This window comes from Coprinopsis cinerea (assembly GCF_000182895.1).
Source record: "Coprinopsis cinerea okayama7#130 chromosome 10 map unlocalized cont3.10, whole genome shotgun sequence".
Lineage (NCBI taxonomy): Eukaryota > Fungi > Basidiomycota > Agaricomycetes > Agaricales > Psathyrellaceae > Coprinopsis > Coprinopsis cinerea.
The window spans coordinates 1,581,521-1,606,339 of NW_003307535.1; the positions used below are offsets into that span (position 1 = coordinate 1,581,521).

At 54.0% G+C, this 24,819-nt stretch overlaps 7 protein-coding genes across 7 annotated transcripts; 2 read left to right on the forward strand and 5 right to left on the reverse strand.

The window, feature by feature from the left end:
- Positions 1-6,653: 6,653 nt before the first annotated feature.
- Positions 6,654-10,442, reverse strand: CC1G_02071 (hypothetical protein; the record flags this gene model as incomplete). The annotated part of the gene is made up of 9 exons (XM_001834283.2): positions 6,654-6,997; positions 7,052-7,800; positions 7,864-7,975; positions 8,028-8,219; positions 8,271-8,674; positions 8,745-8,890; positions 8,953-9,294; positions 9,360-10,073; positions 10,131-10,442. 9 exons carry the CDS (start codon positions 10,440-10,442, stop codon positions 6,654-6,656), a joined length of 3,315 nt encoding a protein of 1,104 aa, XP_001834335.2.
- Positions 10,443-10,617: 175 nt separating this feature from the next.
- Positions 10,618-12,895, forward strand: CC1G_02072 (hypothetical protein; the record flags this gene model as incomplete). The annotated part of the gene is made up of 3 exons (XM_001834284.1): positions 10,618-11,123; positions 11,174-11,598; positions 11,649-12,895. 3 exons carry the CDS (start codon positions 10,618-10,620, stop codon positions 12,893-12,895), a joined length of 2,178 nt encoding a protein of 725 aa, XP_001834336.1.
- Positions 12,896-12,942: 47 nt separating this feature from the next.
- CC1G_02073 (hypothetical protein) lies at positions 12,943-15,293 on the reverse strand (the record flags this gene model as incomplete). Its single annotated transcript, XM_001834285.1, has 3 exons — positions 12,943-13,979; positions 14,030-15,113; positions 15,171-15,293. 3 exons carry the CDS (start codon positions 15,291-15,293, stop codon positions 12,943-12,945), a joined length of 2,244 nt encoding a protein of 747 aa, XP_001834337.1.
- A 4,033-nt stretch (positions 15,294-19,326) lies between these two features.
- On the reverse strand, positions 19,327-20,387 carry CC1G_02076 (hypothetical protein; the record flags this gene model as incomplete). Its single annotated transcript, XM_001834288.2, has 4 exons — positions 19,327-19,868; positions 19,926-20,117; positions 20,181-20,276; positions 20,333-20,387. 4 exons carry the CDS (start codon positions 20,385-20,387, stop codon positions 19,327-19,329), a joined length of 885 nt encoding a protein of 294 aa, XP_001834340.2.
- A 782-nt stretch (positions 20,388-21,169) lies between these two features.
- Positions 21,170-22,214, reverse strand: CC1G_02077 (hypothetical protein; the record flags this gene model as incomplete). Its single annotated transcript, XM_001834289.2, has 3 exons — positions 21,170-21,588; positions 21,640-21,654; positions 21,722-22,214. The coding sequence occupies 3 exons, from the start codon at positions 22,212-22,214 to the stop codon at positions 21,170-21,172; spliced, it is 927 nt and encodes a 308-aa protein (XP_001834341.2).
- Positions 22,215-22,800: 586 nt separating this feature from the next.
- CC1G_02078 (hypothetical protein) lies at positions 22,801-23,295 on the forward strand (the record flags this gene model as incomplete). Its single annotated transcript, XM_001834290.2, has 2 exons — positions 22,801-22,844; positions 22,896-23,295. The coding sequence occupies 2 exons, from the start codon at positions 22,801-22,803 to the stop codon at positions 23,293-23,295; spliced, it is 444 nt and encodes a 147-aa protein (XP_001834342.2).
- Positions 23,296-23,498: 203 nt separating this feature from the next.
- On the reverse strand, positions 23,499-24,800 carry CC1G_02079 (hypothetical protein; the record flags this gene model as incomplete). The annotated part of the gene is made up of 4 exons (XM_001834291.2): positions 23,499-23,876; positions 23,932-24,026; positions 24,093-24,630; positions 24,687-24,800. 4 exons carry the CDS (start codon positions 24,798-24,800, stop codon positions 23,499-23,501), a joined length of 1,125 nt encoding a protein of 374 aa, XP_001834343.2.
- Between the last annotated feature and the right edge of the window lie 19 nt (positions 24,801-24,819).

The window sequence follows — 24,819 nt, forward strand, 5'->3', positions numbered from 1 at the left end:
TGTCCGGACGTGGGGTCGTCATGACACTGCTTGAGGACATCGCGCCTGAGTTCGTCGTCCGGGGGTACGTACACACGGCCCCTTGTAGTACACAAGGCCGTTGTCCTCTTCCCATTCGGGAAGTCCAGATGTGAGACGGCGAGGTCCTGACTTACGGAGCTGGGCGAGTCCGTCTAAGACCTGAGATTCACGGGCGCTGGCTCGACGCAGTCGGTCTTCGAGGGGGTTGGCAAGGACGGTGTGGGCGGCTGCGAGCTTGGCAAACAATTCTGGTTTGAGAAACGACTGTGTTGTTTGTTATCCTCTGCGTCTGCGACCTGATGAATGTCGAGGCGGGACAGGGGATCGGCTTGGGTGTTGGCCTTTCCGGGACGATGGGTGAGCGTGAAGTTGAAACGGGAAAGATAGAGGGACCACCGGGCCTGTCGTCGACTAAGGTCTTGTGCCGTGCGCCAGTATTCCAGGTTGGAATGATCGGTGACGATCTCGAACGGTTTGGGGAGTCCTTCCAGGAAATGTCGCCAGTCCTTGAGTGCTTCGATGATAGCCAGCATCTCTCGGTCGTAGATTTCGTAGTTGCGTTCGGCTGGTTGCATGGAGGCGGAGCGGAAGGCAACAGGATGCCAGAGTCCATCGTCGAGCTTCTGAAGGAGGGCTCCTCCAGTAGCAAAGCCAGAGGCGTCTACCTTCAACGCGGGTTGGACGGTCGGGGTCCCATAGTGTCAGTATTGGAGCGGAGGTGAACGCGTTTCGGAGGGTATCGAAGGCTTGTTGTTGCGGTTCGTTCCACTGCCAAGGGATGTCCTTCTTGGTGAGGATCGTTGAGAGGCCGGGCGATGGTAGCAAAGTCCTTGATAAAACGGCGATAGAAGTTGGCGAAACCCAAAAATCCACGGACGGCGCGAAGGTTGCGGGGAACAGGCCAGTTGCGAACAGCTTCTACCTTGGCAGGGTCCATACGGACTTCTCCCTCCCTGATGACCAGACCGAGGTACTCGATCTCCTCCCGCTCAAACTCGCATTTCTCCGGACGAAGGTAGAGGTCGTGTTTCTTGAGCCGATGGAGGACCTCGTGCACGACTTGGCGGTGTTCGTCAAGGGTGGCCGTGAAGATGAGAATGTCGTCCAAATAAACAGCGACCTTTCCTGAAGCGATGAGGTCCGAGAATATCGAGTTCATGAGGGCCTGGAACGTTGCTGGGGAATTGGTGAGGCCGAAAAACATGACCAGGGGCTCAAAGAGTCCTTGGTTGGTGGCGAACGGCGGCCTTCCATTCATCTCCTTCTTTGATGCGGATGTTGTTGTAGCCCCATCGAACGTCGAACTTGGTGAAATACTTGGCACCACGGAGTCGGTTGACGATGTCAGAGACGAGGGGAAGTGGATATCGGTTCTTCACCGTGATCTCGTTGAGCTTTCGATAATCCTGGACGAAGCGGAGTTTGCCATCTTTCTTCTTAACGAAGAAGACCGGGGAGGCGAGGGGCGATTTAGACGGTCGTATGGTAGCCTTTCTTGAGATTCTCCTCGAGGAATCGGTTCAGCTCCTCCTGCTCGTTCTGCGACATGGGGTAGACCTTGGTGCGCATGGTGGCCGGTGCTCCTGCAACGAGGTTGATGGCATGATCCCAAGGCTTGTGTTCGGGGAGGCGATGGGACTCGGATTCGGAGAAGACGGAGGCGTGCTGTCGGTACTGGGGAGGAACCATCTCTTCGAACGACTTCTGGGGCTTGGCCTTCTGGGACTTCTCGGCGATCTGTTGGGAATAGGTGAAACCAGCGGCGCACCAAAGTTCGTCGCCTGTGTCTTCCATCAACCCCTTACGAACCCATCTCCGCCGGGTCATTCGGTTAGCGCGGATGCGGCAGAGAGGAGGCGCGCTTGGTTCAAAGTCGGGGTCGGGCGCCGGGAACTCGTTGGTAGGAACAGGCGGATCAGGGTCGTTGTAGATCTGTTCGATAATAGCATTGCCGGAGGGTGGTTCCTTTCGAGGGGGCTGTGCATCTTCGTCGGGGATTTCTTCGATGGTAACACTGGAGACACGAGGTGGGGGAATCTCCAAGGTGCCCTTGCGCCAATCAATCTGGGGGTTGATCTTGCGAAGCCAAGGAAGACCCAAGATGACATCCTCTCCCCCGAGATCGGCGATGAGGAAGTCCGTCCATTCGGAGTAACCGTCAACCGTGAGTTCCAAGCGAGCGAAGTGAGTGATGTGTCCAGCCTGATTTGGGGTCCCATCAATATTGAGGAGCCGAATGGGGTGTCGGAGTGGGTACGTGGTGATCCGATGCTTTTCCACAAAAGGCTTGTCCAAGAATTTGCCAGTAGCGCCACAGTCGATCATTGCTGCGGGGTCCGCCGTACGGTTTCTGCCTCTGAGTCTGATGCGAATGCGAAAATGCGAGGAACCGGGGTGTATTTCGCGCACAGAGCTAATAGTACAGGAGTAAATCGAGTCATATTCAGAAACAGCGTACGACGGTGAAAAGGGTGCATGCTTTGCAGCACGAAACAAGCACCCGCTTCAAAAACCCCTGTATGTTGGATCTTCTCGAGGCGCTCCAGGATGTCCTGTTGGTTCTTCTGAGCAACCAAGTAGATCGGCGAGTGAAACGTTAGACGAGGTGGCAGCAGGTGGGGCAGGCGAAGTGGCAGCAATGGTGGCGGCGGGTGTGGAAGAGTCATCGAAGAGCGAGAAGGGAACCTCCTGGGTGGCAGCAACGCGACGACGTTGGGTGAGTCCTCGACCGGGCGGATAGCCCATGAACTTGTCTTGGCAGACGTTAGCGGAGTGGCCGAGACGCTGGCAGTGGTTGCAACGAAGTGAGCCGTGATTGCCGTCCTTTTTGATGTGGGCGGAGGATCCGCAACCCAAAGCATCGTCCACGCATTGCTCTGGAGGAAGTCCTCACGGGAACGGCCACTAGGTCCAACACGGGTCGCGTCGATGTCCATCGCATAGGGGTCACGGGCAGGGGCAGAGCGAGACGAGGCAGTCGGGGTCAAGAAGGAGGCGCTGCTTCCGTGAAACGTAAAATCGTTCTGGTTGACGATGTCGCAGTAGTCTTGAAGGGTCTTGGGCTTGGCATCGTCCGGTTTGGTGATGGCGATAAGATCCAGCATGAGGCGATCGTTGGAACTGAGTTTGCGACGAAAACGTGCCATACCATCCTTCTGGGATAGACCGGTGCGGGGAAATATCTCCATGAACTTGGCTGCGAACTGGGAAGCAGATTGTTTACCCTGGGTAAGGGCCTCGAGCTGGGCTTCAGCTGCTTTCTCCTGGTCGGCGGGTTGGAAGCGTTTCTTGAAGGCAGCCACAAAAGTGGACCAATCGCCACTGAAGGGCCAGGGGTGGGCGGCCTTCTGAGCAGCGTCGGCAGCAGCCTCGTGGGCGGCAATCTGATCCAGGTATTGGACAGCCCAGGAGGCAGCAGCACCCTGAAGGTACGAGAGGGCAGCTGAGATCCACTTCTTGTCATCTCCTTTGAGTTCGGACTCGGCGGAGGCCCAGTTGGTGAAATAGCGGAGGAATCGCTGGGTATCACCAGAGTCACCCTTGAAGGGCTCAGGCGCTTTGACGGGGCTTCTAGTGGAAGCGGTCTTAGCAGCCGTGAGCTTATCCAGGGATTGCTGGATACGCCTGGTAGTCTCTTGTTGCTCGGCAAGCAACTTGAGAAGAGTGGTGTCGGACATACTGAGATCGGGGATAGGCTTTGCGGGTTTGGTAACGGGGTCTTGTTGGACGAGCGGCAGAGAAGTGGGTGGGGATAATAAAGATGGTGATAAGGTGGAAGTGGGAGGTTCGTTATCTGAGCGTTGGGCAACAGACGTGTCCTCCGACTCCCTGGGGATGGGAAGTGGTGTGAGGGCGCGGCGAGGAGTGAGGGTAAGGGCTGTGGTGGGGGTGGAGTGTCCGGAGCGGCGGAGACTTGTTACTGCGGGAAGGGCTTCTGCTAACGCGGCGTAGGTAACGTGAAAGGGGACGGGTGTTTCGGAGTCTTCTTCTTCGGATTCGTCTTCCTTGTCGTTGTCGTCCTCTTCCTCACTGTCTTCTTCAAATGATGTTGACGGAGGGCGAAAGGACTTCGGTGCGGTACTGGTGGTTGCTGTTACTGGGGCAGGGGTAGAGTCGGCGGAATGGAAAGACTGGGGAGAATCTTCTGGTAAGAGCTGTGTGACCCGGTTGGCGGCGGAGTTACTGGTGGGGATTTCTTCTTCGATTCTTCTTTCCTGGATTCGGCAAATTCGCGGGCTTTTACGGCGTTGTCGGAGGTGCAAACAGCAGCGTAGAAGCTGGCTGTCTGGAGGCGTCGTAACTGGTGAAAGGTGGGCCGGAGACTGAGGCGGTAGGGGCAGGGGGAACTGTCACACTCTACAACCTCTTCCTTGCTATCGAGGTGGCAGTCGATGCCAAACCACTTGTCAGGGTTGAGGTCTTTACTAGAGGCGAAGAAGTGTGGGTATCCTGCGCAGCTAATCTTGACGGTGTCGGAAAACCAGAGTTGCCAGAGTAAGACCTGATCGGCAGGTCAACCAGAGTGCCAGGGGGTCCGGAATGCAGGGACAACGATCGGCGTTGCCAGTGCACGGGGGTAGCTTGACCTAATGTCGCGAAGAGCGAACACTAAACCAAACCAAAGACCAGTAATGCGGAGCAGATAAGAGCGGCGAGTAAGATAAGAGCGATGAGCGACGAATGCAGATGAAGGCGGAAGCGATGTATTGACGAAGAGGTCAAGCTGAGGAAATACAGAGCAGAACTACCTAGCTTATATACCTATTCTACAGTCTACATAGCCGCGATGAGTCAAAATGACAAACAAATGGCGAAACGTCGAAGAACAATAAGAAAGGTCATGAGGCTGCGCGAAGGCTGCGCGAAGAACAAGGATGAAACAATAATGGAACAAGAGAGTGTCAGAATGAGTCAAGAGGCAGTGCGTAACAATAAGAACAATGGAAGTGGGGCGAAGGGTAATACGAGGCAGTGTTCCATGAGTGAAAGAGTCCATAGAGGGAATAAAGGAGCGAAGGAATAGGGGCAAGCGAAACGATAAGATGCGAGACAGATCAGATAAGATAAAGTGAAAAATAGGGGCTGTACCGGCTGTTCACGACAGATAGTGAATATGAATAATTTTCTGAGGAACACTGTGTATTTACTACAACCGTTTGATCTGCATTCTCAATTTCGACAAGCCTTGTAAGACACTTGGCTGTATCTTCGTCGATCTCCGTCAGTTCATTCTCCAACATCGCGATCGCCGATTTTAACTCATTGGAGGTTTTAAGACGGAGGCCTTGAGGAGTGATCGAGTTTGGCTGCTCCTGCCACCAGGCGGTAAACGTTGCCTCATAACGCTGGGAGGGCGTGAGTGGTTGTAATGAAGCTTCCCACCAACGGAATCCGACCTGGAAGTCCAGGTAGCCGTCGGGTATACCATTCCGAAAGACAGTGAGGAGGAGGCTCTCCGCGGATGTGACAACGTCCTTGACGTCTCCAGCAAATGGAGTCCATCCAGTGGATGCACAGAGAAGGGCTGGACAGGGTGGGGTCGACCCGGCGGCAATGGCATTGAGAAGGATGTGGAGTTGGGTGTTCTAGCCACCGTAGTCAGGTATCGCGGTATTGAATGAACATGAACATCTCATGAGCGAGGGACTTACAAATTCGAGTATCAACCCATTAGAAAACTCGTCGAGTCGGTTCTCATCCAAGGGGAAGTTCTTGGAAAGCCACACCAGGCAGTGCGCGGTGCGACGGTCCAGATAGGCGCAAAACGAAAGCCATTCCGATTTTGACAAGAGAAAAGGAGAGCGCAGTTGATTTGCAGATGACATGGGATGTGTAGATGACATGGTAGGTGAACGTTACACGGTAAGCTCACACAATCTACGAAGGCGGAAGTCCAACTCGTTGGATCGTATCTTCCCCCGGCGAAGCTGTAGATTCGCGATCTGTAACAGCCGCTCAGCCTCCACCTTTGACTTCTCTAGGGCCCTTTGACTGGTTGAGCCGACCGTCGGTGGTGCATGGGACGGTTCTCCAACTGGGGGGGGAGGTGTTGCATGCACGTATGTTGTCGAGCGAACCTCGAGGGGGTACATTTCCTCAAGCTGCTGTGTGTCCACCTGGGACCTAGGAACTTCAGATGCCCTCTCGGGGAATCTGACCCACCACGCGCGGGGCGGGTCGCACACCGATGGTGGAAGTGCGGCCGCGAGTCCGCGCACTATCGCCTGGATGACAAGTTCGTCATCCAAAATACCGAGCGACGTAGCCTGCACGAGGTGGCAAAATGCGGGAGGAATACGAAGATCTTTCCATCCCCACATTGTCAGGTGACAAGCAATACGCCAGGATATGATATGCTTTTCCCGAGGTGAGCAATCCGACATTAATTGAGCCAAAGAAAACCTCACAAGTTCGAATTGAAGACATTTGATAAATTGGGCAAAGTGGCCCTGTCGTTGAAGGGCCTCACGTTCAGCAAGGAGGGTATTGAGCGCGTAGAGGGTGCGGGAGATGTGAAGATTGATTAGACCAAGACTTGAAATGCTCGGGCGATCACCGGGGTTTTCGTCCATGGTATGGGTAGCGTTTACGAGCGTGCTTATATGGGGGATCGACATGGATTTCAAGATAGATTACGGGGTACATGCGGTAGAGCTATCTGAGCAATCTTGGGACGAGTCAGAATCGGACCCGTGACATGTCATAACGTCTGCGCGGGTCACAGGGGCTTGTATAGACTTGAGCACCCTGCGGAACCCTTCCCGCGCATATTCTGCGAGGTTTCGCCATAGGTCCGCCTGTCGGCAGGCGTAGGCAATGTGACCTGGCTCTGACACATTCTCCCCCCGCTGTTCCCACTCCAAAGCTTTTGAATCGAAGAAACGTGGCACCCAAGCAGTTTCCCGAAGGAGAAACTGATATTCTTCTTCTTCGCGTAGGTAGCGTTCTCGGGTTCTCATCCAATTGACGCGATAGACTGGAAAGGTGGAGTTGTAAGAGGTTATGTTCGACGAAGACGAATGGGACATACGTTCGTCCAGATACAAGGTTCGATCCGATGGATTGTCGCTTGGAATCCCCCATATCCAGGATAGCTGGGAGGAGCTCTGGCCTCTTGCATTCGGATCGGCAATAGCGGTGCTCACCCTGATATCCGCGGGGCGGATGGGTTGGTATTTCACAAGGACCGAAGCGGCTGTCCCGAGGCGTTCGAGGGCACGCCTAGCCTGTTCGTAGTGGTTAACCTGCAACCGTAGTTCATCGCGGGATCCTTTGACTATTCCATATGAACGTGTTTTTGACTTCTTCGTCTTAGCGCCGCGGATGAGCGAACGGTAGAGGTAGGATAAACGCCCAATGGAGTCGCGGATAGATTCGAGTTTCGTGTTGGCCTGAGCTATGCGCATCGATCTCTCCTTCCGTCGGACGGACGCGAGCGCCTCTGGCCAGGCCTTAACGGTGGAGGGTAACGGGATCGCGATGTCCTCAGGGGAACCACCGTCACCCTGGTCCGCGGGTAAAGAGGAGACATTTTCTTCAATGTCGTAGTCGGAATCCGGCACATCCTCTTCATGGGGTGCGGGGACCGCTACCGAAACGACGCATCCCTCCGTAAGCAGCTCGAGGATGGTGAGGTCGACCCCAGGGAAGAGACTCGCGGCATCCTTAAAAAAACCTTCGATTGAGCTTGTCAGGTCCTGCCGGCGTTTTGCGATTTCGAGCTTCTGCTTCGCTGTTGTGTGCGGGTGGTACCGCCTGGCTAACCGTTTCAACTCGACCCTACCCATCGATCGGTTAATGGATGGAAGGTGAGTATTCGAGGTCCGCGATTGGGGTACGTACTGTCTCTCCTGGATATCGATACCGGACGAGATCCAACTCGTCACTCCTAGGCCTTCTCCAGATGATCGTTCCTTGTCCATTAAATCTGCCTCTACTTCTGCCCTCTTTGGTACTTGTGCGTGATAATAAGTGAGTAGGATCTTTGTACAGCATGTGGCGCATACCTTTGTCGAGTTTCGAGTTCAAAATATCCATCGCTTTGAAGTCAGTCAGGCGCCTGACCTTAGCCTCCTCAAGTTCCGCAGTCCATTCATTCACCTGGACTTTGGTTACCGCGCCGCAGATAGCATTGTACCTCTCTAACGCATCTTCGGCCTGTTCCTTCGCTTTGGGCAGCTCCTTGCAAATTGAAGACACTAAAATAATCAATAATCAGCGAATAGCAGAGCTTGCGTGAGTTGATTCACCCAGTCCGGTCAATTTCTTCCAATTACTATCCGAGGCTCCTGCGTCCAACATTTCCGCGCGGTGGGAACTGGCCATAGTCCTGGTTGGGCCTGCTAGTTTGTTCATCGGGACCCATAATGGTTCCAGTATTTCTCCACTCTTCTTTCCTGCACCAGAGACGAAGGAGGGTGCGAACCGCGCATAGCATTCAGGGCGATGTCCATGAACATGCCAGAGCCCGATCGCATTCACTATGATCAGGCCCGCGGGTGGCCTCAAACTGGTATTGCGATATTTCTTGATACGGCGCTTAAAGTTGATGCAATATTGGCAATTGATGTCGTATACGAGCAGGACCCAGCGGACATCATCCAATCTTCCCATCTGCAGAGCTTTTAACCACGCGTAGTCCATGTTAATTTGCCTAGGCGACGGGCCGCGGGTCCGCTTCAGTTAATTATCGATAAGTAGCGCATAGGTTTCGGCGACATCACCTTTCTCCCTTCTGAAAATCGACCATTGCCCCAGGTACGAAACACCCGTGCCTCATGCACGCAATTGCACCAATGCCGGTGACGTCACATCCCTTCAATGACTTCCACTTGTCCGCTATTGCGCGATGTTCATGACAAGTCGATGTCTAGATGCCGTTCGAAACCAATTGTAAGAGTCATTGATACGGTATAGCGTGTACAGACTAACCTGTTTTTCCTCGGTCGCAGACCTTAGGTGTTCAGCATACGCCGTCCTCTCGGTCATGAAACCTGTGCCAGAGGAAATCCAAACGTCCTTATCGACGCCGCGCTGCCGCTGGTGGACGCAGGAGAAATTGCCATCTGCGACAAAGCTCCTCAGCTTCAAGATGTCAGGGAGATCCTTCCATTCCTCCGCGGGTACGTTAAGACCTTTCTGCGGGCACGCCGCGCAGAAGAGGGCAAGTTCTCCATCCGCCGGCTCTCGGGTTGTATGGCCAAATCCAAACCATTTGAGGTTTTTGAGATGGATCCACTGCCGACCCATCCGCGTGAGCTCGCGATACCGATTCTACATTGGGGAAGGCCGGTGTTAGATTCTGATTGGTTTGCCTGGCAAGGGAGAGAAACACCAACCGGGGCGGTCTGAGGGTATGCCTTATTGGTAATCCGCCTCAGTTTGGCAAAGTAGTTGTACGTCGACGAGTAGCACTCGACTTGATTCATGTGGTAGTCGTCCAATAACGCAAAGGTAGCGACACTCCTGACCGTCTTTACAGACGCGGGATATAGCTTCATATCGAGGAATTGTACTGTTTCGGGGGGATGTTCTGGGCAGCCGCAGAGATGGAAAAACACATGATGGATACCGTTTGTGTGCATGACGATTACGACGCGATCATCGCCCACCTGTCGACCAGTTGGTTTTGCACCAAAGGAAAACCTGTTGCTGTCCAACCCGTGACTATTGGATTCGTCCTCTACGTCAGCCTCTTCATCACTCCAATCGTCCTCGCAATCTTCATCACCCTCCTGGAAAAAACCTTGAGGACTGGGGCATGGAGCGCCACCATGTCCAAGCGAAACAACAAGGCCAGTCTGCCACAGCCAAGCGGGGTTCCAGTGAGTGGCAGTCCAGTGTTCAATCCGGTGGAATGGCAGATCCCGGTGCTTATCCCTCATGCAACTCCTGCAGAGTTCAAAGGATCCGACACATTCCAGGCACCTCCAGTATGCATCGCCGTTCCCGCAGGTTGTGCACGAGGCTGATGTTTTCCTCTCCCCTTCGAGTATAGCATGTAAAAACTGGTTCTTCCGAGGGATCCAATCAGCCATAAAGTCGTGTTGAGACTGTGGTATCAACATCATAAATGTAAATGTCGGCAGACAGGACAAATAAAATCTTACATATCCCTTCTTGGGTCTCGTCGAGGCAAACGAGGGTGGAGTTATGCGCGGGGCTGCCGCCGTATTTCCGGCTAAACCGTCGAAAAGTGGGAAATCATCTTCAGCATGCATATGGGGGGAACGTGGCTGGGTTCTAGCCCTCTTGCGTGGGGACGCCCCAGTGGAGTCTGTTCGACGGAGCCTCCGTATGTTCTTCTTCACTGGAGTGTTCAAGATGGGTCGGGACCGGACTATTATTCCTCTCGATGTGTGGTGGACTGTGACACGAGACGTAACCGTTTCATCTTCCACAGGTCTTCGCGATCGGACCATGGTGGTGTGCTACAAAGGCCAGGACATCGGAAACACCGAGTATTCACATGCTTTGAATCGGAGAGTGAAATGCCCACAGTGTCGCGTAGAGTTTATCCGCCGGACGGTGGAATAAGCTGAAGCCTCCGCGCCAGTACCTGAGGTCTCTCTCATCTCGTCTTCTCAGTCCCCGCATATGGCTCGCCAAACCTCCAACAAGAAATTGAAGTTCAAGCTTGCAGCCAATCACATTGAGTACCTTTCAAAATCCCAGGCGGAATGGTATACTGCTAAGGCTACCCGATCCACTGCCCAGTTTGTCAGGAAACGACGCCGTCGCATTGTGTCGATGCTGGAGGAGACATCCGGGGAGGCTCCCGACCCCACGATGAAGGCCTCCATTGAAGAAGCTGTGGCTGCATGGTTCAAAGCCAACTGCAGGCCTAGAAACAAAGCGGCAAAGATTGGGACAAAGGCTCGGAGTGGAAGGGAGGTGTTTGCACACATGGAATGGAAGGAAGTCGCCAGGAAGAAGAGGGAGCTAATGGACGCCGCCCAGTTCGAGGGGGACCAGCATATAGGATTTTACCAGAGGGCAGTGACCGAACTCTGGGACAAGCTCCCCGAGGAACAAAAGGCGAGATATGCGAATGAGGCTGTGGAATGGGACAATATAGCTCCACCAGGGGAGATCCAACTCATGTAAGTGATGTCTCTGTGTTCACCCGCTGGGTCTGACCTTGAGTCCTCAGTAACGCAGAGTCTGTGAGCCGACGGACCTGGTTATTTGCAGAGGACATCTACCGCCAGGCGAACGCGCGTATGTGGGCGATGGTTGCTTTCAGGGATAAGGATGGGGTGCTGGTGAAGCAGATTGTGGATCACAACGATAGACTTGACGGGGGGACACGGTTGGATGAGGAGTTCAAGGGGGACTACGAGAAGATGCACTTTGAGAAGCTCTTTGATCGTTGGATGCGTCCATATTACTCTACCCAGGAGGGTCAAGGCCCCGCACAACCACCGAAAAATGTCCGAGAGCTCGCGCGGGTCGAGTTGGAGAGGAACCAGTATGGCGAGCCAATCCTCCCCGATGTCAACCAATGTCCTCCAGGCGAGCCCAGTCATCGGAAGTGGATCACGAAAGTGTTTCGCGCATTCATCTTTGACAGTTATCGTAAGCGCCAAATGTGATCCACACCAACAAGCATTAACCTACCTTCCCAGGCGTTGCATCCGGAGGTGTCAAGAGTGATATCTCTTGGGCCCGATTATTTGCCAACCTTCGCCGTTTTGTCGACGAATCATTTTGGCCTGACCGACTAACGGTTGACTTGAAGGACCCTTCTGTGATGCGGTACGACAACCTCAAGGCTATCCTGGGGTTTTGGTACAGCCGTCAGCTGGCGGGTGCCGACCCCGTGTTCTCCTTCTCACATTACGAAGATCCAAAGAACGAAGGGACTTGGCTCGAGCGAGTTGCCCGCATACCCATTGACACCGACCTGCCCAGCAAACAGGAGAAGTCCAAAAGGGGCAAAGGCCAAGGGGAGGGAAGGAACCCAGAAGCCAGGGCGGGTAGACCCGCGGCACCGTTCGCCGCGGCACCGTTCGCAGGAGGGTCTAGACCCGTAGCACCAAACTGGTCGGACTCACCACTCAAGCGGATCGGCACTGCTGTTGTCGAATCGTCGGGTCAAGAAACCGAAGGAGAGGGTATGGGAGATGACAATTCAGAGACAGAGGGTGATGAGGGCAAGGGAGGAAGGGTTCAAAAGGCATTGGGACAGCCAAAGGGAAGGACTAAAGGCAAGGTTAAGGGGAAGGAGAGGGCGAAAGCAACTGGCGGGAACGACTCGAATGGGGGAAGTGATAGTGAAGGTGATAGGGAAGCGAAGGAGGCTACGGTGGATCAAACACCCGACTCATCCGCCGGGGAAGAAGAACGCACCCCCGCAAAGTCGACGAAGAAGTCTAAGGGGAAGAAGGGGAAGGGGAAGTCAGGCGTGGACGACGACGACCCTTCCGCCGGGGAAGAAGAGCCCACCCACGCAAAGTCGAAGAGGAAGGGGAAGAATAGGAAGGGGAAGGGGAAGGCAGACGCCGACGATGACTCATCCGCCGGGGAAGAAGAACGCACCCACGCAAAGTCGAAGGACGACGACCCTTCCGCCAGGGAGGAAGAACGCACCCACGCAAAGTCGAAGAAGAATTCGAAGGGGAGGGGGAAGACAGTCCACGCCGACGATGAGTCAAGAGGACCTGAGGATAGTGGCGAGGAACAACCAGTGCAGAAGAGGAATATGCCAACTCTCTCCGCCGGAGTGACCACACGAGCGAAGGCAAAATCCTCTGAGATTCAGACCAGATCCAAAACAAAGTTGAAGGGCATAAAGCCGAGGCCGGCGGGTGTACGGAATGGAGGCGATATATTCGATTTGAAAGACAGGAGGCCAAAAGGCAAGAATTATTAATATCCGTACTATGTAACACAGAGCTATACACACCAACAATTATATATTTATGGGTCCTCTTCCTCGTCTGCACTGTTGCTGCTCCTAGATACTGGCCTTGCTCGAACGGAAGAGACATTGTCAGGTACCTCAGTCAGGATGGATTCCTGTAGAGTTGCACCAAGGTTAGCTCTGGAATCTGATACACGAATCGCGGAAACAGAGTTGCCGAGGTTAGGACGAGCTGGAGACAGAAGCTGAGGTTCGAAAGCCTGTGCAAAGGCATCAGGGTCAATTAACGTTGGATAGCGAGGGGGGTGATGGTGAGGGGATGGGGGGACGACCGTCAGATTCCGCATGGCAACGACGACAGCCTCTTGTACCATGTCGCGGCTGACCCGCGCAACCTCCTCTTGTATGAACGACCGCATCCGTGACAAGGCCACCTCCTTTGCCACCCCGTCGGGATGGACACAAGGCTTTGCTAGCCGTTGGGACTCCTTCCCAATGATACCCTTGACGAAATTCTCCAGCTTCCCTTCGGCGTCCTTGAAGAGGTGGCTGAACTTCTCGGAAATCAGCCCCTCCAACTGTCGCTCCATCTCCGAGATCTGTTGCCCTTCCAACTCGCGGAGCCGACTATCGTAATCCTCTAGCTTCTCTGCGAGCCTCCCCTCTAATACCCCAGCCACCTTGTTCACTTCAGAGTTCACGGTCGATTGTACGAGTGAACGAAGCCTATCGGGCGCTTTCTGCTTGTAGGCGTTGAATTGCTGCTCCTGATCCACGACGCGCTTCTGGATGTCGTCAATAGTCTTCGTCATTCTCTGCATTTCCTGGGTGTTGTTTGGAATTTCCTTCCTTAGGTCTTCCAATTCCGCACGGATGTCGTCGATGTCGGTTGTAAATGCGAGACATTGTTCCTGGACCTTCTCGACATCACCCTTGAGTTCCTCCAATCGATCGCCGATCTCGCCGAATTTGTTGGTGTCGGTGTCGACCTTCGCTTGTACCTGGCCGCGGATGTCGTATACGTCTGCCTGGAGGTCATAGGTCGCAGTAGCCACCATTTTGAGCTCATCCCTCTTTACGAGGTTTGAGCTGTCTATAAGTACATAATGAGAACAGGGACCATCACAATCACAGGGGACGTACCTATAGCTGTACCGGCGGGCATACCATCCGATAAACCAAAAACCGTCCACTCAACCTGCTGGGGCTCCTTTGCTATTGCTGAAGACCCCTCCGCGGGCTTGATCGACGGACCAGCCACATGCGAACTGGCACCAAACTGCACAGGCGCTGTCTTCGCCTTCGCCTTCGCCATCGCCGCCGTCGTAACAAGTCGAGTGGAACCGAACCCCTTAGTCGTCTTCGAAAACGTGCACTTTTGCTTCTGTTTGCGACAGCGGAAGCAGGCCCCCGCGGGTGGGCGCCAGCAATACTGCTGCCCTGAAAAAACGCACAAGGCACACGGCTCGTCCGTGAGCTCGAACCCCGAACCAGGCGCGGGCGGTTCCTGCTGTGCCGGCGCCTCATCCTCTGGCTCTCCCAATTCCGCTTCCGCTTCCGCTTCCGCTTCCGCTTCCACCTCTTCCATCTCCTCCCCCAGCTCCTCTTCCTCTTTCTCTTTCCCCTTCCCCTTCCCCTTCCCCTTTTCCTTCTCCTTTTCCTTCCCACCCGTCCTTCCTTTCGAAGCCGACTTTCCTTGCGCGGACCCACCCTGCAAATCCCCTTGCGCGGATCCAACCTTCGAATCCCCTAGCACAGACCCACCCTTCGAACTCCCAGCCTTGGCGGTCCGACTCCTCGTGGCCCGAGCCGGCGGCTGGTTGTCTCCCTCTTCGGCGGGAGTGGAAGGACGTGTCGCGGTGTCATCGACATGAACCTTCTTTTTCTTCGAGCGTTTGGTTTGGGGACTCATGTGAGTGTTGTCTCTCTTTATCGACCGCCTTTGATGACCTTCGTCATCCTCTGTCTCCTCCCCCTCTTGCCTTCCATCGCTCCCCATGGACACGTCTTCATTCGGCCGAACGTCTTCAGGTGGTTGGAAGTTGGGGGGTAGTGGTGGAAGCCGGTCGAGGAATCTCGTGTCGAGGATGATATGGGGTTTAATGTGGACGTCTTTATCGAGGTAAGTGCTGTGATTCTTCGCAATCTCCGCGAATAGCATGCGGATGGGTGGGTCGAGAGTCTTTGCGTTGAGACCCAGGTACTTGCGATAGTCCTTTACTATTTTCTATAGAGGAGGTGAGTGAGTACCCATCCTGACGATCGCGAACTGATCTACACTCACCGAATACTCCAGCAAAATGAGCAACGACTCCCGCGGATCTCGATTTCGACTTTGGTATATCTCCCAGACAAGCCTGCGAGACGCGTTTCCCAGCGCAATGAAACGATCGAGTTCGGAAGACATGAGTAAGACGAGAAAGGGGTTGTAAGACGCGTGCTGGAGTTGGCAGGTTGAGGAAACCTCGGTGTAACCCTAATATGGGGTTTGCCTTTCGCGTTAACCCATCAGCGGAGGTCCGCGCAACACGGGTCCCTGTTTGGAAGGTGAAAGTCGGCCCGCGCGGCTATGGCGCCACTGCTCGCCGGTTCCGCGCAGCCTGACCTAGCCTCACCCCCTGTTCTTTATGCACAGTTTCCACTGCCCCGATCGCCGTATAATTTGGCATGCAGGTGTTCCGACCAATTCTCAGCAGGATAAACGACCCAAACCGTTTTGATGAAACCGGACGAGGGGAAAATTTGACCGACATCAATGATCAATGGTGTGGAGTTGCCTGGTCATACGTTGTGCGTGCAGAGGAATTTGAATCCGACGGATGATGACCTGCGGATTGGATGGCATCAGGGATATGGCTTGGTGGCTTGCTGTGCAAACCGAGCAACCACCACTACCATAAATAAGCAGCAATACGAAGGCGATAAGTAGAATATAAGTTTAATGAAAATGATATATCTATCATATATACAATGTAGTATTCAACTAGGCCTATTGTATAGGTGACCTGGGCTGTTATAACTCATGTAGACCAAGTGGGCATATAGTGTAGGCTGCGACTAGATGTATGTACACCAGTAGTATTAGGAAAGGACCTGGGAGCTGAAACCAATGTGAGAGAAAGTTTGGGGTTAATACAACAATGAGGGAGACATGATCATCAATAACTGTGTGATTTGTTTTAGCCTGCTTGGTGCACCTTGATAATAGGAGGGTATGGGTACCTAGTCATGATCATCAATAACTGTGTGATTTGTCCCCTATCTTGGTTAGCTCTTACCTCTACCCTGTTTGATCTAGGGTAGGTGGATGGATACTGCTCACTCTACCCCTGCGCTACCCGGGCCCCTGTCCCCTAACCTGGGGGCTTTAAAACCCATCCCTACCTGTGAAACATGGGTCAGCTGGCTGCTCAGCTGACCCATACTCTAAGGTATACCAAACACCTCTGATATAGCTTGAGAGATGTGTCAGCTGAGCAGATGGGTGACCCTTTATACATGGGGAGGACAATCTGTCAGCTGGTCAGGTCAAGCCATCAACATGGGGCTTTTTGCACCGTCAGGGTTTACCATATAAGATGGCTATACCCTACTGAAACATGTGCGAATACCTCGGGCTGATCATCCGCGAGGGCGAAAGTCAGCATGGACCCCGCCAAGGTCGAAGCCGTCCGCAACTGGCCAGTTCCCCGCAACCTCCGCGCTGTTCGAGGTTTCCTTGGATTCGCCAACTTCTACCGCCGTTTCATCAAGGATTTCGCCACCATCGCCCGACCGCTCAATGACCTCACCAAGAAGAACGTCCCCTGGCAATGGAACGAACCCCAACAGCAGGCTTTCGACACCCTCCGCAACGCCTTCACGTCCGCCCCCATCCTGGCACTCTGGGATCCTGACCGCCCCACTCGCATTGAAGTCGACGCGCTCCGGCCTTTGCCACTGGAGGAGCCCTTCTCCAGAAGCAGGACGACGGCCTCTGGCACCCTGTTGCATTCCGATCCGCCTCCATGCAGCCCGCCGAACGGAACTACGAGATCTATGACCGGGAGATGTTGGCCATTATCGAGGCTCTCAAAGACTGGCGTCACTTCCTGGAAGGACTCCCCGAACCATTCGAGATCGTCACCGACCATTCCAACCTCGAATACTGGCGCACCGCACAAGACCTCAGTCGTCGACAGGCTCGTTGGGCCCTCTACCTTTCCCGCTTCCGGTTCTCGCTCACCCATCGCCCTGGAAAATCCAACACCCAAGCCGACGCCCTCTCCCGCCTCGATATTCACCAGGTCTCTGACGCTGAGGACAACAAGCAACAGGTGGTACTCAAACCCGAGCTGTTTGCCAAGCTCGCCGCCTCAAGCATGGTCGTCAACCCCTTGGAGGACCGTATCCGGCAGGCCAGCGCCCGAGAATCCCAGGTTCTGGATGGACTCGCTCAGCTCCGCAAGACAGGTCCCCGCCGTCTCACCTCTGGTCTCGCTGAATGGGAGGAAGATAATGGCCTTGTTTACTACAAGGGTCGAGTCTACGTTCCCCCCGACGATGAACTTCGACGCGACGTTCTCAAACAGTGCCACGACGATCCTACCTCTGGACATCCCGGAGTACACGGAACCCTCGAAACGAGTTGAACGACAGTACTGGTGGCCGACCATGCGAGCCTTTGTCAGGAAGTATGTGGAAGGTTGCGACATCTGTGCCCGGAAGAAACACGCCCAGCACCCCCGCGCCTCGACCCAGCCCTTGGAGGTACCCGATGGCCCCTGGGAGACCGTTGGAGTCGACCTTATTACCCAGCTTCCTGATGCCAATGGACATGATGCCATCATCGTCTTTGTCGACCACTACAGCAAGCTCCTCCACGCCCTTCCCTGCACTTCCGACATCACCACCGAAGGCGTTGCCGACATCTATTACCGAGAAGTCTTTCGCCTCCACGGCCTCCCACTCCGGTTCATCAGCGATCGCGGTCCTCAGTTTGCCTCCAAGGTCATGCGCACCCTCCTCAAGCGTCTAGGCATCGAGTCAAACCTCACCACTGCCTACCACCCTCAGGCCAACGGACAAACCGAACGAGCCAACCAAGAAGTCGAGAAGTATCTCCGCCTCTACGTCAGCCGCCGACAAGATGATTGGGACAAACACCTTCCTATGGCCGAATTCGTTATCAACTCCCGAATCCACTCTGCCCACGACCGATCCCCCTTTGAAGTCCTCTACGGCTACATCCCTCACTTCAACATCCCTGTCGGTAAACGAACTGACGTCCGCCCCGTCGATGAACGCATCCAACAGCTTCAAGAAGTCCGCAAGGATGCCGAAGCCGCCTTACGCCTTGAGAAAGCGCAACAGAAGGACTCGTACGAATCCGGCAAGCGATCGGCTCACCAGTTCAAGGTTGGAGACTACGTCTGGCTCAACGCTAAGGACATCCAGATCAAAGTTCCTACTCGGAAACTTGGCGACCTCCAACTCGGCCCTTACAAGATCATCGAACGAATTGGCGACCTCGACTATCGTCTTGAACTCCCCCCATCCCTCTCCCGCATTCATCCTGTGTTCCACGTTGACAAGCTCTCCCCCTGGAAAGGCAATGATGTCAATGGCATCCTGCCACCTCCGCCTGAGCCTGTTGAACTGGAGGGAGAGCTTGAATACGAGGTTCACGACATCCTCGACAGTCGTTGGAAAGGACGAGGGAAGAACCGCAGGCTGGAGTACCTGGTCAGTTGGAAAGGCTACGGATCGACAGAGGATACTTGGGAACCAGAAGAGAACTTGGAGCACGCCCCCGACGCCGTCAAGGAGTTCCCATCAACGTCACCCCTCTGCACCCCGCCGCATCTCAGCCGCCACCTTCGCTTCTCTCCCTTGGCGCTCGCTTGAGAACTTCACGGACACACCACCTACTGACTTCGACTGGGAGCTTGGACGACGCCTGCCAGTGATCATCGAGGACGATGAAGCTTAGAAGGGGGGTAATGTCGTGAACAGCAAGTACGAGCCCTTATTTTTCCTTATCTTATCTTATCGCTTTCATCGCTCTTATCACCTTCTCTTTATTCTCATTTTTGCCCTTATTCTCGACACGGACACTTTCTCCCATGGAACACTGCCTCGTTATGCCCTTCGCCCTACATCTTATTGTTCTCTCCATTCTTGCACTGCCTCGTCACTCCGTTATTGTTTTCTTCGTTCTTCGCGCAGCCTTGTGACTCTCCTTATTGTTCTTTTGTATCTCACCATCCGTTCGTCATCTTGACTCATCGCGGCTATGTAGACTGTAGAATAGGTATATAAGCTAGGTAGATCCCTCTGTATTTCCTCAGCTTGACCTCTTCGTCAATACACCGTTTCAGCATTCATCAGCATCAGTCGCTCATCATTCTTATCTCACTCCGCGCTTTTATCCGCTCCGCACATCTGGTCTTAGGTTTGGTTTAGTGTCCGCTCTTCGCGACAATCTCTTCATCCGACGGGCCTTCCGTGTCTGCTTTCTTCTGCTTCCCCTTTTTCTTCCCCTCTTCTTTTGGAGGAACCGTGTCCATCTTGGGTTCCTCCTTGATCTCCGCCGTGATCTCGATCTCATTCCCTCCCTTGTTAGGCTTGATTACGACGTCCAGAATTTTGATTGAAGGTGAGCGAGATCGAGCTCGCCCACTTGGAGGTGGACGGGGTTGGTTAGGCGCAGGAGAGCGAGGGGGAGAGGGTGGATTAGGCGCTGGAGAGCCAGGGGGAGAGGGTGGGTCAGGCGTAGAGGGGGACCGTGGGCGAGCAGTGAGCGACGGGAAAAACGATATCTTGAGACTTGGATGGACAGAGCCATGGCGAGACTGCTGGATAGAGGCGGGACGAGAAGGAGATAGGGAACGATGCCGAGTTGGTGGAATCTTGGTAGGATCAACTCCAATCCTACCCCAGACGGTTGGGAACACTTGGTCGATGACCAAGTCAATTAACTCCTCAGGCTCGCCTTCAGCATCTGTAGATAAACACGTCACGTTAGCCTAGGCGAATAAATAAAACATTTGAGTCATACCCAGTTCCCCAAAGGACGTCAATGGCGAGAGGGTGTTCTCATCCAAGTTGGCGTCAGTTTCCTTGCTGGACCCGGTCTTCCCTTGAGCTGCTCGAAAGGCCTCGTGGGCCTCACGAAGCCTGGCCAGTTCTCTCTTGATCTCGGGTATCTTCCTGTCACCGAGAGTCTTGATTTGCGACATTTTCCAGCCCACTGATTGCGAACCATTGTCAATACAGAGCCACCACGCACAAATAACAGTTGGCAGGGACTTACTTGGAGCACTCGATTGGCTCACCAGCAGGGAAGCTAACTTCTCCTGCTCTTTGTGAAGCTCTCTCTCTGTGGCTTCTATCCTTCCAACGAAAGCGTCTGTCACGGTAGAAGTTAGACGTCCCTCATCTGTCTGAACGCGGAATAACGATCACCTTCCGTGCTGGGCAAGGGGAGCTCCGTTTTTGTCTTCTTCTTCCTCTTGGACATGGCAGCTGGAAATGAATGACGAGAGAGTACGGACGATGAGGCAGTGAACGCGGACAGGCAGAAATGTGGTTTCCTACGCCTGCAACCAGATTCTGGGCCGATGATTTTCGGGTCTCCCTACCTTCGGATTTTCGCGACTGGGCTGAGGGCAATCGTCGGGTTGGCACCGACTCCCAAGCGTTTCGTGAAAATCACGAGAGCGCCAGGCAGGCCAATCGGTACGCACCCCGTACGCACGAGGCCTGTTCGCTACGCCTTGGCAAAAGGAGAATCCCAAACTTTGTAACTCTCCACTCGAATTTCACTCTTTTCCATTCTCTCAAATTCTATCCTGGGCCCATATCGGGCGGCCTGTTGCCTTTGTCGTCTATCGCCGCATGTCGTCCGCACCCGAAATACCCCTAGAAATACCATATTCCCCGTATAGTCTCGGAAAAATCGATAAGAAGCCTCACTCACATGGTGCGCCGATCATTGCAAAAGGGGTAACAACCCACTGCGGAACATTGCCGGGGATGGTAGCCGACAACGCACGGCGTCAAGTGGTCCTGTGAACGCAGAAAAAAAGATGCATTGGATACAGAGGAAAGACGAATATACAAAAGAGGACATCCACATCAATGAACCTAGCCGGGACGAGGAAAATGAACAAAAATGCCACGACAAGGAAAAAGAAAACTTGCCACGGCACGCTGAGGGCAGAAATGAGTTGTGAAATTTGAATACAGCTGGAAAAGGAACATACGAAACGGCCACATGGCAACAAGGAAAGAGGGCCGAAGTCAATGGCCCCATGCACAGGGGGCAGGCAAATTTGGTGGAGGCTCGCAGCGAAGCTGATCACCCGATTCACCGAGGGCGTGGAGGATGGTATCACATGTAACATTCGACATGGAATGCTCCTCCCAGAAATACCCGCATCGCACCAACATCCCATCGGAACTGTATTCGATGGGGACACGCGTCGGGATGTTGACGATTGCACGCAACGCGAAGCCCTGCTTGAAGAACTCCTCAGGACCTCGCGAGGTGTCTGCTGAGCCCTCCAATTCGGCATCCCCAGCGCGATTAAGGTCTTCCACAACCACCGTCAGGGCATCGCGGATGCTCCTCCATGAGTCCCTGACCGCGTCGGCCACGGTGGCCACCTCATCCTCCCACACTGTGATGAGAGACCTCAAGCTCGTCGTTTGGGAGCGATCTGTGCAATATATTCAGGATGCAATATGTGGTTGAACATTGAGAAACTCACCAACAAAACCAGATTCTACAAGAAAGGGAGTACATGTCAGAGGCGATCAGGACGATCATAGAAAAGAAAAACGGACACTAACCTGGATCTCGAGACCACAACCCGGCGTAGTCCACCAGAAACCTCTTACTCACTCTGAAAAGGGCGAACCTCAGGAGATCTGCCCTGCTAGGCATAGTGAGCAGTGTGATTACAAGCGTGCGGAGGACTTGTCTTCGGACGTCGCGAGTCGTGGGTGGAGGGATCGGGACATAGAAAACACCCTCATGGTCCCAATCGGCAGGGGGTGGAGGGGACACCCAATCGTCGATGTCCGAGTCGTCATCGGATTCGTTGCCGCTTTGCGAAGAGGACGAGGACGAGGATGATGAAGGCGGTGGATCACTGGGCGGATTGTCGACCGAAGCCTGAGTCGCAGCAGAATCGGTGACCGGGGCCTGTGATGGTGAGGATGACCTGCGGTAAACTGCGCGCCTAGCGGACACTACTGGTGCAGCGCGTGGGTTGTCTGGTCGAGTTCGAGTTGCCACCAATACAAATCTGGGACTTGTAGAATGCGACAAAGAGGACGACATGGGGCTAGCGGTACCTTCAGAGGGTAGAGAATAATCAAGGAGGAGGGGTTGATCGTGATCTGAGGTGCTATCTTTGATGGGATCACTCGGCTCTGGGCATGCCGAATCGACCCTATCCTCACAGCGCCAGAGTAAGATCTTCGGAGGAGCACTCTCCAGTGACTAAGAGGACAGAAGAATTGCACGATGCATGCCTGAATGTCCCTGTGAAGACCCCGTGTCCGTAGGGGCCCTTGGTAAAAAGTCAGACGACGCGACCTAATGCAATCATATTTCCCACTGCAACTTGTCTCTTTCCTTCGTCCTCGTCATGTCTCGACCCAAAAAATATCACACCAAGGCCGAAAGAAAAGAGGCTAATCGAATTAAAAACAGAAACTACTATGCTAGGTACGAAATTACTCTACAAAAAAGCCAGTACCACGTACCCTAAAGGAATATCTTCCAGGAACAAAGAAGAGATCAATAAGCGCCGGCGCCAGAAGCATGCCAAAGAACAGGCCAGGTTAGGACAGGTTACTCATTAGACCCGAAGCGAATTTGCCCATCTGTACACAGGCGAGCCAGGAAGGAGTTGAGACCTTGGATGAAGCTGGGAGAGAAGGTGGGAGAAGGAGCTAAGTCTACAATGTAAGTTCACCAATTGCAGTTTGAAGACCCCAGCTAAGCCACTGTCGACAGCCCTACGGTAGACGACAGGGCAAAGCGGGCTCTTGCGGCAGCAAAGGTCATTTATGCTACGTACAAGCGTGTCATAGGACCAGGCCCAGAGGAGTACGCAAGGAGTGTCTGTCGGCAACTCTTCAAAGACTACGAGGCGGGGCTCTCTGAAGACGAAGCCAAGGCGACGGCTTCGTATCACGCAAATCGTCTGGAGACTCTTAGGAAACAGATCTCCATTCACTATGACACTGTCTACAATCTGGCCGGTGCTGGGGATTTGATGAGAAACGTCGAAGTGATGCTCAAAGAAGTCGCAGACGCCGTGGTTCTCGTGGAGGACATTGATGCTCTGGTACACAGTGGAGTAGAGACCCTTATAACCGCATACAGAGGAAACGAGCTTTTATTCCAGCAGTAGAATAGGGTGAAAACTTTGTTATTACAATTGGATTGTGAGAGTAGGGTGTGTCGTGGTGATTCCATGGTTCGCAAATTCTGGTCTTGTAGGTTTTTGCATCACAGCCACTCAGGAAAGGGCCAATGCCATTTAGAAACGAAACGATAATAAAGACAATTCAATTCGTTACATGTATTAGTGTGTACGCATACGAGTAGAACGCCCTACTCCTCAGGATGGACAGGTTGTTCGGGTTGAGTATCCTGAGGGAAGTCGGTAGCCTGTGAGGACCCCTGGAGGCTAGCTGCGAGTTTCGCCTTCAAGGCTTCCAGGGCCCTCTCAGCGTCCTCCGCACGCTTCTGCGCCGATTCAAGGTCATCCTTCGTTTTCTCCAACTCCACCTCTAGCTCAACCCTTCCGCGACGATGCGCTCGAGTGAGAGCGTTCATGGTCTGACGAACCTCTCGATGGATAAGCTTGCAGGCCTCAGGTGCATCCCTCCTGAGTTTTCGCGACATGAAGTGGACGAACGGTGTCCTAGCAGCGGGGTGCTGGATAGCCATGTAAAGCCAACATCCAGATCGAGTCGAAATCGCTTCGCACTGCCGGAGAGCATTGAGCCACGGTCGAGAACGAGACGAAAGGAAGTAGACGTACACGAGAGAGTAGGTCGATCGTCCACCGTTCGAGATCCTTCGTGGCCTTGGTTTCGTCGGTGATGGGGGGTTTGAGTTCGCGGACACGATATACACCTTTGGGAAGAGGAGCATTCCAAAGTTCAGGCATGTTCAGGGATGATGAATAGGGAAAGCACTCACGGTATTCCTCTGATCCACGTCCCGCACCTTCAACGAACCCATGGAAGTGGTTCACCCCCGACGGTTGGATACGTTTAACCCGGCGGGTCGCCTCCTTGCCTGGACGTTGCGACTGGGGCTCGTCTTGCATAGCAGGGGATGGGGTAGGGGATGGGGACCGGCTTTGGACTGCAGGGGATGGGGTACGCGGGGGCTGGGTCTGGGTTTCGCCTTCGACGGTACGTGCCTGGGTATGTGGTCCACCGCCGCCTTCCTGCTGCGGCTCGTCACTTGCAGGCGCGCCTGGAGACCCCATGTGCTGGGTCTGGGATTGTCCATCGATCCTAGGTGAAGGGGTCCGTGTTCCACCGTCTTCTTCTGGCTGTTCATCGATGTTTGCAGGGCCCGCTGACTGCATCAAGCCGTCGCGTAGGAGGGCTGTCTCCCGCATTAGGCGTTCTTCCTCCAAAAGTAAAGGGTCTATGGGAGGCGGGATAGGCGGGATAGTCGTTGCCGTCGAGGTTACATTGGTGTTGGGGGTTGACGGAACTCCTGTAGTCTTTTGGGGGGTTTTTGTTTTTTGGTTTTGGCATGCCAGCACAGAAAAAGACTTACCTCGAGGCGAGGCTTCCTGAAGCGATGCTCACAAGTCGAGAGTAACGGCCTGTTGGGACATCTCATACATCGCCTAGGCGCGCGCTTTTTCTTGGGAGCTGCAGTGGGTATCATATAGGAGGAGAGGTTAGTT